A 13817-nucleotide genomic window follows, 5' to 3' on the forward strand; every position below is an offset into this window, starting at 1 on the left:
TTGTTTTTTTTGTTAAGCCATGGTCCAAATCCTGATTTCAACTAATTGCTTTTAATAAGATGCACAGGAAACCTACCAACTTCGGTCCATACTGCTTTGAGCATGTACATCACTGCTAACAATCAACTTATGCTCCATAACTTTGGTCTCATTTTATTACGCGTCTTCATCCCATGTACCTCAGTATATGATCTTTCCTCTAGTAAAAATAGACATTCCTTATGAACTTGTATTTAACAGGTGTGCACACACTTCACGATATATGACCTTGCTTAGTCACAATCAAACATTCAACACTTTTTATCGAAGTATGCAAATAGAATCTCCTATTTTTTATATCTTGAAGGTAAAACCTCAGATAATATAATGCTTGACTACGGTAAACATCACATATATGGTACTGTGCCGTTAGAAAGCTTAGTGTGCAGAGTTAATGGCCAAAAAGAGACTTTAGGAAACATAGGCAACTCCACATTTATTTCTGCACCATTTCTAAATTAAGGTGATAAGATCTTGTAGCTCAATTCTGGTAATTCTTCATAATTTTGTGGTTAAGAACTGAGAGTTTGCCTAGCAAGATCATGCTAAATTCTCGTAGTGACCTAGATTATTATTGATTTCTTATAGCATCTTTTTTAAATTGGATAGCTGAGAAAGCAGAAATGCGTGTTATTAAGCAACCAGGATATCAATAGTTTTACGCCCTGACCATGGGACCACACAATTCAAATGCCCTATTATAGGGCATTCATCAACTCAACAACATACAGGAATGAAAATAACTCTCACTCTGCAAACGGGGGTTGCCATCATACAAACAAAATATTATAAATCTTATTATTACGCTTTGATGTCGCACTGAACACATCAAAACCACATCTCAAAGCACTTTATAGATATGGCAGTTATACCTGTCAAATCCGCTGAAAAAAAATTGACATATTTGGGGGACAAGATTCCATCACCACGGCGACGAAAGATGCATCATTGACCTTTAGCAATTGCTCTCACACAAGGAAGAAGAAATACTCTTATCATAGTACATACAAACAAGGGTCAAGATCATTTCAAATAAGAGATAAAACTAGGAAGGTGTTAATAGCTGGCTAATATCAGGCAGTCAGGAGCGTCATACATCTGATGGTGGGCCATCTTTATCTGCGGAGGCGACTGGTGCATATTCCTTCTCTTCCCCTGGTTTCTTTCTCTCAAAGAAGCCGCACTGCAAATACAAGGAGAAAAGGTGAAGTTTTGATAAGTGCTTTAAAGCAAAACAGAAAACATAAAGACCAACCGTTCAAATTTTCTGGGCTAATTTTTTCCATCTTGAGCTACTTGAGCTGCATATGAATATATTCTAATCTTTATAACTTTGTGTTTTTTGATACTTTGTGTTTATTTGCCTGTCTTGATCAAGTAATATATGTCCTGGTCATGGGCTCTTATGGCACTAGCTCTTAATTTACCATTTTTAATCATTTTTATAAAATTTATTGGTCTTGTATTCTAAACCATTCCTTCCATGCTTCATAAAGTGAAGCAAAGCACTTAACTAGTTACTAAAGGCCCAGCTGTCCCATTGTTCCATGCAAGCCTTGTGAGTGATTGCCTGCAACAAAGTTTTGAGCATGTTCAAAACTTTTCTGCATGCAAATCAGACGTGCGTACGCTTCTGCGGGCAACTACCTGCGAGATAGGTGCAGAGACTAGCGGCCTAGCAGGTAGCAAAAATAGTTACCGCAAGGCTTGAACGGAACAATAAAAATAATGATAATATACAGTTCTTGTATAACGCATATCACATTATGAATAATGTCACTATGCGCTTCCAAAGGACTTGGATATTATTACCCCAGCTGTAGCTTGGCAGCCATAATTACTAAGATTACAGCGCACACACATTTCAAGGAATAAATTCCTGCCAGGTACCCATTCACCTCACCTGGGTTGAGTGCAGCACATTGTGGATCAATTTCTTGCTGAAGGAAATTATGCCATGGCTGGGATTCAAACCCACGACCCTCTGTTTCAAAGTCAGAAGACTAATCCACTGGGCCACAATGCTCCACGTTGTGACAGCTCCTTTAGGAAGACTCTTAAAACTCTTATTTTCTGGGGAGTGTTTCATCATCATTTTTGTCCGACAAGTTGTCAGATCTGACAACTTTCCTTGATTCTGATTGGCTGAGAGGGACTATTACTATGGTAACTGTCTGATAAAACAGGACTAGTCAGATAAAACGTCCGACAAGTCCTTTCATGAAACGCTCCCCTGTTCGTACTATTTGTACATGTACATGACCTTTCACACATGGCAGCAGGATCGAGGCACAGGCAGCTCAAAATTCTTTAGCAGTGGTCTCATTTTATATGAAGCTCAGACGTTTAAAGCTCACTTTAACTCTTGGTAAATCCTACAAAAGTGCATGTCTACATTCTGTGCATGTCACTATTCAAGTTAATGTTTATGCTCTAATAACATTTATGATATAGAGGATAAAACTATAAGTGTTTCACACTTGATCAAGAGAATGAAAGAGAGGCAGATGTATGAAAAATATCATCTTGAAACCGAAGATTAGACGTATAATTCTTTCCTCTAATAATCAAGACTGGTTGTGAGTCCTCAAGAGATCAAAATGACATTTAAATAGAAAAGGAAAATAATAATTATATTCCGCATTTATATAGCGCTTAATACATCAGAACGACGTCTCTGAGCGCTTTACAGACATATTATAAACATAATAAAATGACTTCTTACCTTCCATAAACCTAAGATAATGATTAGCAGTAAGATGATACCGCCTAGAACTGAGACTACAATGATCCACCAAGCGATGGGGGTCACCGGTGGTACCAACTCCTCGGTCGTGACCAACGTCGATGCCTGAAGAAAGCAAATAATCCATTCATTATTATACACTTGACAAAAACACACATGACATCATGATGTAGGGGTTGGGGAAAGAATAAATGGAGAAACCGGCTATTAACCTCTAATTTTTTTCTCAATATGCCCTTGTGAGTTACAAAATCGCCACCGCAAATGAACTGCAATTGGATAAACTCCAATTAACTTGACCATTTAGAGAAGTACGAAAATGGTCATCATATGCAGGCCTCTACAAAAAAATTTTTCGTCACTTGCCCTGTTGGGCAAGTGATGAAAAAATTTGCTTGCCCAATAGAAAAAACTGCTTGCCCAATTTTTCAAATAATTTTTTCATTATGACGGCACTACTCTTATTTTTATTAAGGTATACAAAATAACAATTGAGAATCATGTCCAGTATAAAAGAACACACATTGAAAAGGATATTTTCAGCAACGTAGGCCTGAGTCTTTACGTTTATTTTGGAGAAAAAAAAAATCGATATTTTATGGGTATTTAAGGTTTTAAAAAACCCTTCAACAAAAGTTGCTAAAGTTTCATATTTTGCATCTTTAAATCCATGAAATGGCTACCTGCGTAACATATTTCCTTAGAATTGCTTTCATTTACCGTAGTTGTAGTGAAAAATGTTCAGCTCTTTATTGACTCGGAAAAAATTATTTTATCATCAAAAGTGGAGTGGCTAAAATTTCACATTTTGCATCTTTAAATCCATGAAATGGTCATTTATTTTCCATATTTCCTTGATTTAAAAAAAAAATTAGTTGGAAACCATCAAGTCTTCATCATTTTATGATGTTCCATTCGGTCAATAATTTTATCTACATGTTTTCACATGCTACTTTTTTTCTATTTTGAGGAATACCTGTTCACTTATTAATGAATTATTAGTAACATTGTTTAATATTGTATGATTTTTAAGTAATTTTTTTCACTATGCTTAGAATCTTGGGTGTGTGTGTGTGCATGTGTGAGTGTGTGTGTGTGAGGGTGTGTTTGTGTGGGTGTGAGTGTGAGTTGAACTTTGATATAAATGAATTCAATATCTAATTTCTACTTCGCCTATTCCAGTACAATAACCTGTACTCGGCCATGTAATAAAGGCCCACATACCCTAACTTTTCCTGAAGTTCTTTGAAAACGCAGACTTCTACGAAAATTGCATTTCTCTATGGGGGAGTCTAAATTTGGTGAGAATGTATTCATTAATAACTTAAATATACATGACAATGAAGAAATCATCAAACTTTATTGGAAGTTTTGAATAATATACCCGAAATGTAAACTCTGTCTGAAACAGAAAATCACCATCATTGAGGCCTTTACTGAGCGAATTGTCCCCCAGAGCTCTAGCAGAGAGACAGAGCTCAGACTGGCTAGCTAGTATGCGCACGTGTGTGAGCCTCCCGCCGGCCTTGTAAAATAGATGGAGCTTTGTTTGATGATTTATTGTCTGATATTTACCTCATCCCCTCAAAAAGGGAAACAAATGAATTTTAAGTCATAATTAACAAATACGGCAAGTTATTTTGGATGTTGATAGGCCGTTTTGAAAAGCAAAGCCGAATGACATGACAACTCACCAATGCGAGACTCTGTGATTTATTTCCTGTGTAATTCTAATTATTTTATCACAGAATTGTGATATCGGAAGGGGGAAAATGTGCATTAGAAATTGCACATGGTGGTAGTCATAATGGACCCCTATACTACATTCAACTGTTTCCCGGCCATTGCGTTGATTTTTTTCATACCTGGTACCATGTATGGAAATACGTGGTACAGAAAAAATAACGCAATTTCGGAATTTGAAACTGCGCTACTCGCTATTTTTTAAGGCTTATTAATGATTTTGAGTGTGGATTTTGGATGATTTATGGAAAAACGAGGTACGGTACAGAAAAAAAAGACGCAACAACCACTTGCCCGATCGGGCAATTGACTTTGAGAGGTGCTTGCCCGCACGTCATTTTCACTTGCCCCGGGCAAGCGGGCAAGCGGGTTTGTCGCGCCCTGTCATATGGAATAAAAAAAAACATTTGTACTGCAGATGTGCATTGCTATTTTTCGATGGTTTTACTGAGAATATGAAAAGTTAACAAAAGTTACTTTCCATATTAAAGGAGAAAATGAATCTCAAATCACACTCCATTGTCATTATTTGTTATGGATCCCTCTAAATTTCAAGAAGCTGGTTTGTTAGGGTGTGTGATCCTAAGAGTTTATGACATACATATTTACTTGTGATTTGTACCTTATATACAAATTGAATTGAAATTGAGAACAAAAGTGCATTGAATTGAATTAAGATCAACCTGAGTTAAGTAAAAAAAAAAGTACCAAAAGTAATCTTTTACTGCTTACTCTCATTTATTTTTTTGCTTAGTTTTTATTTGTTTAATAAATTAATTAAGTAATTTAATCATCATTTATTTATTTATTCATTCATTCATTCATTCATTTATTTATTTATTTATATTTTTTTTTATTTTTTTACTTATTCAGTTTTGTTGGGGGGTCTTTACCTTTCAGATTTGTAATGGAGGATCTAATTACCAAAATATCACTAACTCACCTTGGTTGAGTCACTAAAGTCCCTAGGCAGAGGGATGTTGTAGGGAATCGTCTTAACAGCAGCGGATGCACTGGATGCTATTGTTGCTTGTACCACAGGCGTCAACTCGCTAACGGCCTACAACATTACATCCCAAAAAATAAATTACATTGTCATGTTGTTGCTGATATCATAACTTTATCAAGAAGGCTTGACATGTCAATAAGATTTATCTAACCCTATATATGCATTAAATCTATTGCAGAGGTTTGTCCCACAGTATATGAAAAAGGATGCTTGAATGGGGAAAATTGCTTAACATCTTCGTAAATGGCAGTGTTATCCCAATACCAAATCAAAAGAGCATGCTGCTGATATTAGATATTGCTCTTTTAAGAGGCATTTCAATAAAAGAATTAATATTTCTGTGCATCCTACCCCCATCTTTTACTCCCATCATGAACGAATAAAGCCATGAAGATTAGAGAGCATAAAACCTTTTTATACAAAGCACACAGTGGAGTCAAGTCATATCAGGAAATTTCCAATTATAGGGAGCTGGATGTATGTGTTTTATGAAATTGCCCTAAAATTTTTAAGGACACAAAAACAAAAAGAGGTTCACAATGGGAGATCCAATCACAAAAGGATAAAAAACATTCCTCATAAGTTGCAAAAGAGCCAAACAAACTGCCAGAGGATTTAGTTTAATCAAAAAATGTTGTCTGGTGCTAAATGATATGGGGGTAAAAAGCCCTGTTGAAAATATGTTTCCCCTGCACAGTACCTGTTGGAATGTCCTCTCCCAGAAGCGTCCTAGGATGCGGACAACTTTGCTTTTAGAGGCGTTGATCTCATCTATCGTGCAGTTGATGAGAACACATGAATCCGAAGCACAATAGATTACATTGTCTGTCTGGGCTAGAGCTTCGGCGACCTCGGGCTCACGCCTCTTGCGACCGCTGACTTGTGTTGTTGAGTTGGAAAGCTTTGCCTTTGTGCTTGGCTCAAGCTGATTGTAAAAAAAAAGAAAGTAAAGTTTTAATTGTCTCCCTTTACACATAATTGCAGATTTATTTGTAAAATACATTTCACTCAAGATGTTACAGTGCAGAAGCATTATGTGTAAGTTATGCAAGCGTATAAAGGTGGTTACTTCATTTGTTTATGATTCACCTCATGATAAAATAAAGAAGATTTGTAATGGGATTGGGTCTGATTTTCTTTACATTCATTAAAAAATAAAACAGGTCCTGTGAAATATCCCTGAGGAACACCAAATATAGCTAATCCACTGGCCAGTTGTATCCTTACCTTGACTCCCTCTGGATTGGCCTTTCCCTGAGTGAGCTGGCATGTCACTCCTTCTTCTGTCATGATTCCTAAGAGATAGAAGAGGTATTCTCCATCCTCGTTTTTCTGCGGCCATTGGATGTTCAGCGAAACCTCACCAGCATTGCTCGACCCAGTATTCCGGACCTGCAACAATCACAAATTTGAGTAAGAAAATTATTTGATTTGAAACAGTTTTCTCTTGTAGGTCACCCTTGACATTGGACTCATGCACACAATAAACATTCAATGATATCCGCAAACTCATTAATGGACCTGAGAAACTGTTTTTGTAAAAAAGTTGTGTCAAAGAAACTCTCATATCTCAGCCTTTATTTTATTTTACAACTTCAAATTATGCTAGGATGAAGAAGAATTACTTTTTCAAACAACCTCATCTTCTAATTCTTACTTTTTGAAGACCAAATTACTATTCAGGCTATTTTCAGAGAACCTTCCTTGCATGGTGATTAATTGTTGGTTTGGGGTAGCTTGTCATATATAAACCAGGGGCGGATCCAGGATTTTTCAAAAGGGAGGGCACATTTTCCCCGACAACAAATTTGGGTCTTCACTTTCAAAAGGGGGGGGGGCACATTTCTTTTTTAACTGAATTTTTACATTAAAAATTTTAATTGTGCCTCTTAAAAGGGGAGGGGGAGGCATGAGCCAGCTGTGCTCCCCCCACCTGGATCCGCCAGTGGTATAAACAATATACACACCACATATTTTTTCAAGGATTTTGTTTTACCTCATAAAGATGCATCACCTCCATACCAATGTCTGCTTCTGATGCATTTTTAGCAGGGAAGGGTGGAACAACGTAGTCTTCTTGTGTACTATACATCACAATTTCTGGGTAAGAGGCACTGTCGTGAAATGAAGACATGAGACAGATCACATTAGAACTTGTCAAATTCATCCGACAATTCTGCTTTTCAAGAAACTTGAAATACAATTGATCTTGACTCAGTACATGAGGGGAGAGAGAAAAAAATTCTGGGAAAAAATATCTTTTTGAATACAATAGCTCTGTTGTCCCATTCCTAAATAATAATAATTATTACTGAAATATAGTAATGATTGGATTTAAAAGGCATTTTTTCCTGAGAATACAAGCACTGTTTAAAATGAGCTGTTGACCTTTTGACCTATCATTACATTTGAATTAGCAAAGCATTGGAATTGTGTGGATTTATGAGCAAGTCGACATGTTTGGATTCACAATATCATTCATTTTAATTCATGTCATATTCATTACTTCAAGATACAGAAATATCACTGTTGCCAATTTGAGGAGTGAGGGCCGATATATTTTAAAAAGTTAAACCTTTTCTTTTTACCAAATGCCATGACCTAGGCAACTCTAAAAACAGAATATCATTACCGGTGTTTAATCAAAATATATGGCAAATATGCTTGGTTCTGATTGGCTGAGAAGCACTGTTACTATGGTTACTGTCGGATGAAGCAGATTTTGTTGGATGAGAAATTTTACAAGTCGATCCTTTCATGAAATACTCCACAGAAGTCAAAATGAGAGGAAAACAATCAAGGTATGGAACATGATCTAAAATTCCCTACCTGGAAATCATCTATAAACCTAAATAAAAATGGGAAGAAAAGAAGAATTACATATTAGTTTTATTACCTGAGCAACTTGAGTGTGCAATCCACAGTAACTGGTACTGTCATATTCAGCTCATTGTTTTCTAGTGTGTTTGGATCCTCACTGTTCTCACTGGAGAAAAAAATATATATATATAAATATATAATTTCGTTAGATATTCAGAAGCAAGGTATCTATAAACTTCATTAGTATTATCATTATTGTTAGTATTATTTTTACTTTAATTCTGTTTAGACTATTATCATCACTAAATGTATCATTATCACAATTCATAATCCTTTTCCGTAATCACAACTATCATCGTTATTATTCCCCCAAATTATTAGCATCATTATCACTACATGTATTACTCAAAACAAAAATTACAATATCACAATGAAACTATGGTAACACCCTTAATAAATTAGTTATTTGTGTACTCACCTTTCAGCCTTGAAATAAAATTCTATGCTATCTTTATCCCCGCTGACTTGGAAGGTCGATAGAGTAAGGCCAAATTCAAGCTGGAAACAAAACAAATTGTGGTAGTATTGTAAGAATGAATATATGTGTAATAGTCTGGTCAGTTAGCGGAATTATGTGGACACGGTGGACAAAAGCGTGATTTTTTCTCCAGACCTTTGTTTATGTATAAGAATTAAGAATGGGGTATGCTCCAAAAAATCTGGCTGCAGGAACAGTGAAAAAATGGGTGAAAATGTCCGAATTTATGAGTTCAGATTTCTCTGATATATAGACTAGCGCTAGTGCAAAACTCAATAGCAGTGCATTATTTTGCATTGGATTAGTTCTTGAATTCAGACCCTTTTTGAACAGATCTTCTGTTTGTCCTCGCATCTCAATGCACCAAGTATCTGAATGAAGATGCTAACCAAGCCGAAGGGTGACGGTGGAGGGGGTTGAATGTTGGTGTGTGTGTACATATTTTGGTCTTGGGGTAAAGGTGTGCAAGACACATTTTTTGCATGTGTTGGAAATTGTGTTGCCATGGTAACAGTGTATTATTGCAAAAATAAGGTAAAAATCTTGCAGTTAGAACCAGTTCCTCTGTTTTTAACCGATTCTCATGAAATTTGGCACACACATCGGTCTTGAGGTGAAGATGTCTAAGACACACTTTTGTGTGTCTTTCAGAAATCTTGTTGCCATGGTAACAACATATTATCTGGTTAAAATTGGGGAAAAAACCTTACAATTCAAACTGTTTCATCAGTTTTCAATCAATTTTCATGAAATTTGGCACACACATTGGTATTGAAGTAAAGATGTACAAGGCACTTTTTGTGTGTGTTTCCAAAATTGTGTTGCCATGGGAACAACATATTATATGGCAAAATTTAGGTAAAAACCTTGCAATTTGAACTACTTCATCAGTTTTTTTTTAACCAATTCTCATGAAATAATTACGGCTCACACATTGGCCTTGGGGTAAAGATGTGCAAGAACCCTTTTTTTGCATTTGTCAGATAGAGCATTACCAGGGTAGCCACATATGATAGCCAGAAATGTAGGAAAACTTGTGGATCAAACTTCTTCCCCTGTTTTTAGTCAGTGCTCATAAAAATTGGAAGAAATATTCATCTTAGGGTAAAGATTCATATTAAATTCTAAATGTCTTCTCTGCATTAGGATATGGGGGTATTAATCACCTTCATTAATATTTCTGGGTTTGGGGGGAAGGGGCAGGATTAGTCCTTTAAATCTGACATCAAAGAAGGTTAAAGGCAGTGGCCATTAGAAACATAAAAATGATAAACACTCTTAAAAAATACATCCCCTTAAGGGCATATAGGCTGGAGGTACACTGGGTGAATATGAAACCTTCTGCTGAAGCAGAGGAGTTCCAACACTGGCAAGCAAAACAAAATGTGTACCCCTTCTACTTTCAACAGCTGATTTTCCAAACCTTAGTTCCACCTCCCCAAGATGTGCACCCCTCCCCATACCACTTTTAGTTCTACTTCCCCATGCTCAAACCAGTCTACACCTTTGTCCCTCAGGGGTCAATGCATTTTTAAAGCTAGATATTACTCTTTTTTTGGGGGGTGGGTCTTTAGAAAATGACCTCATTAAAATTACAGTTAATGGATTATGACTAGGAAATTAACCCCCCCCCCCCCCCGAAAAATAGGGGGCTGATAATACATTTTAGCAGAAAATGCCCCCCCCCCCTTCAAAGGTAAGAAGAGTCCTTTGCACTTCAGACCATTCATTGAAGCTTAATGCATTCTGATTTGATAAAAAAATTGTTTACAGTACCCAATTAACCATTGTTTATTTATATTCTCCTACTCAGTCTTATTCATATTCCGTTCCTACTCTTTTTAACTTTCACATCACTCTTGATTTTGAGCTTCACCATGCCATCTCCTTCTGTTTTCTGTCTCTAAGTATATTTTTTCTGACATATTTTAAAGTGTACCTTTAATCATGCAACTAGTTATTATAGAAATATAAATATATACAAAAATATCTGCACTTGGTTTACAAATTCACTTGCAAATCCATGACTCAGTAACATACCATATCAAAAATATACCTATGTGCACAATAGATTTTAGCCTCATGTTTTCTTTCATTTAATTTTTTCAGTATATTTCTGTGACAGCCCCTGCTTCATGCTTCAAATAAAACATTGATTAATTGGACACCGGAAACTTTTTTTCAAAGCAGAATGTTTGAGGCTTTAAATTAATATGCTGAAGTGTAAAGGATTTCCCTTTTTTTTTTGGGGGGGGTTAAGTTCCTAGTCGTTATAATTTCATTTTAATCTTTATGTGGCAATTTTCTAAAGCCCCCCCCCCCAATAAAAAATGTAAGGGGTGTTTTTTTAAGAGTGTTTAAGTTCCTCATGGTCATGGCCTTTAACCTTCTATATTTTTATGTTGTCAGTTTTTAAGGACCTTCTCCGCCCCCCCCCAAAAAAAAGCCTATAAATATTATTGAAGGTGATTAATACCCTGCGCTATTATATGACGTTATAAAGGGAATCAAACCCAAATAAATACTTGTTTTTAGAAGAAAATGAAAAATCAGACAAGTTTATAGGTCAAAGTTTGAACAATATCGGACAAACCATAACAAAGTTGTGAACATATTAAACTTATAAACATTGGTAATCACTATACCCATGAAGACTTCAAATTGACCGCATATGTGATGTCACAGTGATTTAAGAAGGCAAGGACCACTCTTCCATGTACTGGAATAATTAATTAGCTAAAATTTCTTTTTTCAAAAGTTTTACCATTATATCTTTCTTTCATGAGGACATAAAACATACTACCGGGTTTATATTACGGCCCCAATGGAATAGGGATTTAGGAGAAAACCAAAAATCCTGATAACTACTAGTCTTATGGGAAAGTTGTCCCTGCGGCCCCACACCTTGTCATAATTTACTTACCCAGTTGCCAATTTGAATTCTACATACTAGTAGCCTTAGGGATCTTAATTTTAAAGCAGCCATAACTATATTTTGCTTGTCCGATTTCTTTAAAACTTTCACTATTCTTATTTTTCTCCTTTTCCATGCACACAACATTATGATCAAGGCTTGATTCCCTTTTAATACTGAATATGAATCTTTACCCAAAATGAATATTTGTGTCAACTTTTATGAGCACAGGCTGAAAACTGAGAAGTAGACTGATCCACAATGAGTTTTCCCCATATTTCTGTGGTGTGGTTACCAAGGCAATGCACTCTCTGACAAAAGGTTCTTGCACATCTTTACCTCAAGGCCAATGTGTGAGCCGTAATTATTTCATGAGAATTGGTTAAAAAAAAAACTGATGAAGTAGTTCAAATTGCAAGGTTTTTACCTAAATTTTACCATATAATATGTTGTTCCCATGGCAACACAATTTTGGAAACACACACAAAAAGTGCCTTGTACATCTTTACTTCAATACCAATGTGTGTGCCAAATTTCATGAAAATTGATTGAAAACTGATGAAACAGTTTGAATTGTAAGGTTTTTTCCCCAATTTTAACCAGATAATATGTTGTTACCATGGCAACAAGATTTCTGAAAGACACACAAAAGTGTGTCTTAGACATCTTCACCTCAAGACCGATGTGTGTGCCAAATTTCATGAGAATCGGTTAAAAACAGAGGAACTGGTTCTAACTGCAAGATTTTTACCTTATTTTTGCAATAATACACTGTTACCATGGCAACACAATTTCCAACTCATGCAAAAAATGTGTCTTGCACACCTTTACCCCAAGACCAAAATATGTACATACACACCAACATTCAACCCCCTCCACCGTCACCCTTCGGCTTGGTTAGCATCTTCATTCAGATACTTGGTGCATTGAGATGCGAGGACAAACAGAAGATCTGTTCAAAAAGGGTCTGAATTCAAGAACTAATCCAATGCAAAATAATGCACTGCTATTGAGTTTTGCACTAGCGCTAGTCTATATATCAGAGAAATCTGAACTCATAAATTCGGACATTTTCACCCATTTTTTCACTGTTCCTGCAGCCAGATTTTTTGGAGCATACCCCATTCTTAATTCTTATACATAAACAAAGGTCTGGAGAAAAAATCATGCTTTTGTCCACCGTGTCCACAAGTAGGGCATTTTTGACGCTAACAGACCAGACTATAATGGATTTAATCGATAAAATCAGGCAGTATATCACCATCCAGCAAGCAAAAGGGAAATACAACAGAATTGATTGCAAAAACAATTGCCAGGGCCCCATCTTACAAAGAGTTACGATTAAATCCAATCCACCTCAACTGTGTGGAAATCCATCACTACCATAAATTTTTCTACAGGAAATTTGCGCAATCTCTGTAATAAAAAAAGAGAATCACACTGAGTCTTTGAGAGAAAGTTGAATGTATGAATACACATCATATCTAGGAAATATTTTGAACAAATTTGTATGCTGGATGTTGACATTGCTGGCTGTCCATAGTTGTGATTGATTGATCGCATCAGTCACAACTCTTGTAAGACGTACAGGGCAATGTTCTACAGCCCATATATTCACACAGTTTTCTGGGTGGAATATGGGCATGCTTGATATTGCCCTTCCTTTAGCCAAATTGGCATTTGAGGGAAATGTGCACTTCCATTATTATCAAATTCCCACAAAAATACAGTGATTCTGGTCATTTTGAAGGAATCATGAGAAAGGGCTTTTGATACTCTATCAGAAAATGTAAAAAAAAAATGGACAAGATATTTTTATAATATTGCTCATATACTGCCCTTTTACTTGCCGAACACTGACATTTTAATTGCCTAATTTGGGAAGACTTTATGTTGCTCTGTACCATTGATTCAATTTTCTTCTTTCCATCAAAAATAATATTAATATTCAGTTCTTGAACAGGGCATATCACAAATATTTCTATGCAATCCATAGGGACTTGATGCT

At 36.0% G+C, this 13817-nt stretch overlaps 1 protein-coding gene across 1 annotated transcript in view; it reads right to left on the minus strand.

Annotated features, from left to right (window-relative positions):
- Positions 1-336: 336 nt before the first annotated feature.
- LOC446176 (alpha integrin subunit SU2) overlaps positions 337-13817 on the minus strand; it is an 86889-nt gene continuing 73408 nt past the window's right edge. Inside the window, 9 exon segments of the mRNA XM_041622897.1 lie at positions 337-1140; positions 1142-1222; positions 2765-2890; positions 5472-5588; positions 6238-6462; positions 6765-6929; positions 7534-7651; positions 8434-8523; positions 8836-8915. Of these exon segments, the coding sequence (XP_041478831.1) occupies positions 1096-1140; positions 1142-1222; positions 2765-2890; positions 5472-5588; positions 6238-6462; positions 6765-6929; positions 7534-7651; positions 8434-8523; positions 8836-8915 (1047 nt within the window). The 3' untranslated portion in view covers positions 337-1095.

The sequence above is a fragment of the Lytechinus variegatus genome, chromosome 13, assembly GCF_018143015.1.
Source record: "Lytechinus variegatus isolate NC3 chromosome 13, Lvar_3.0, whole genome shotgun sequence".
Classification (NCBI taxonomy): domain Eukaryota; kingdom Metazoa; phylum Echinodermata; class Echinoidea; order Temnopleuroida; family Toxopneustidae; genus Lytechinus; species Lytechinus variegatus.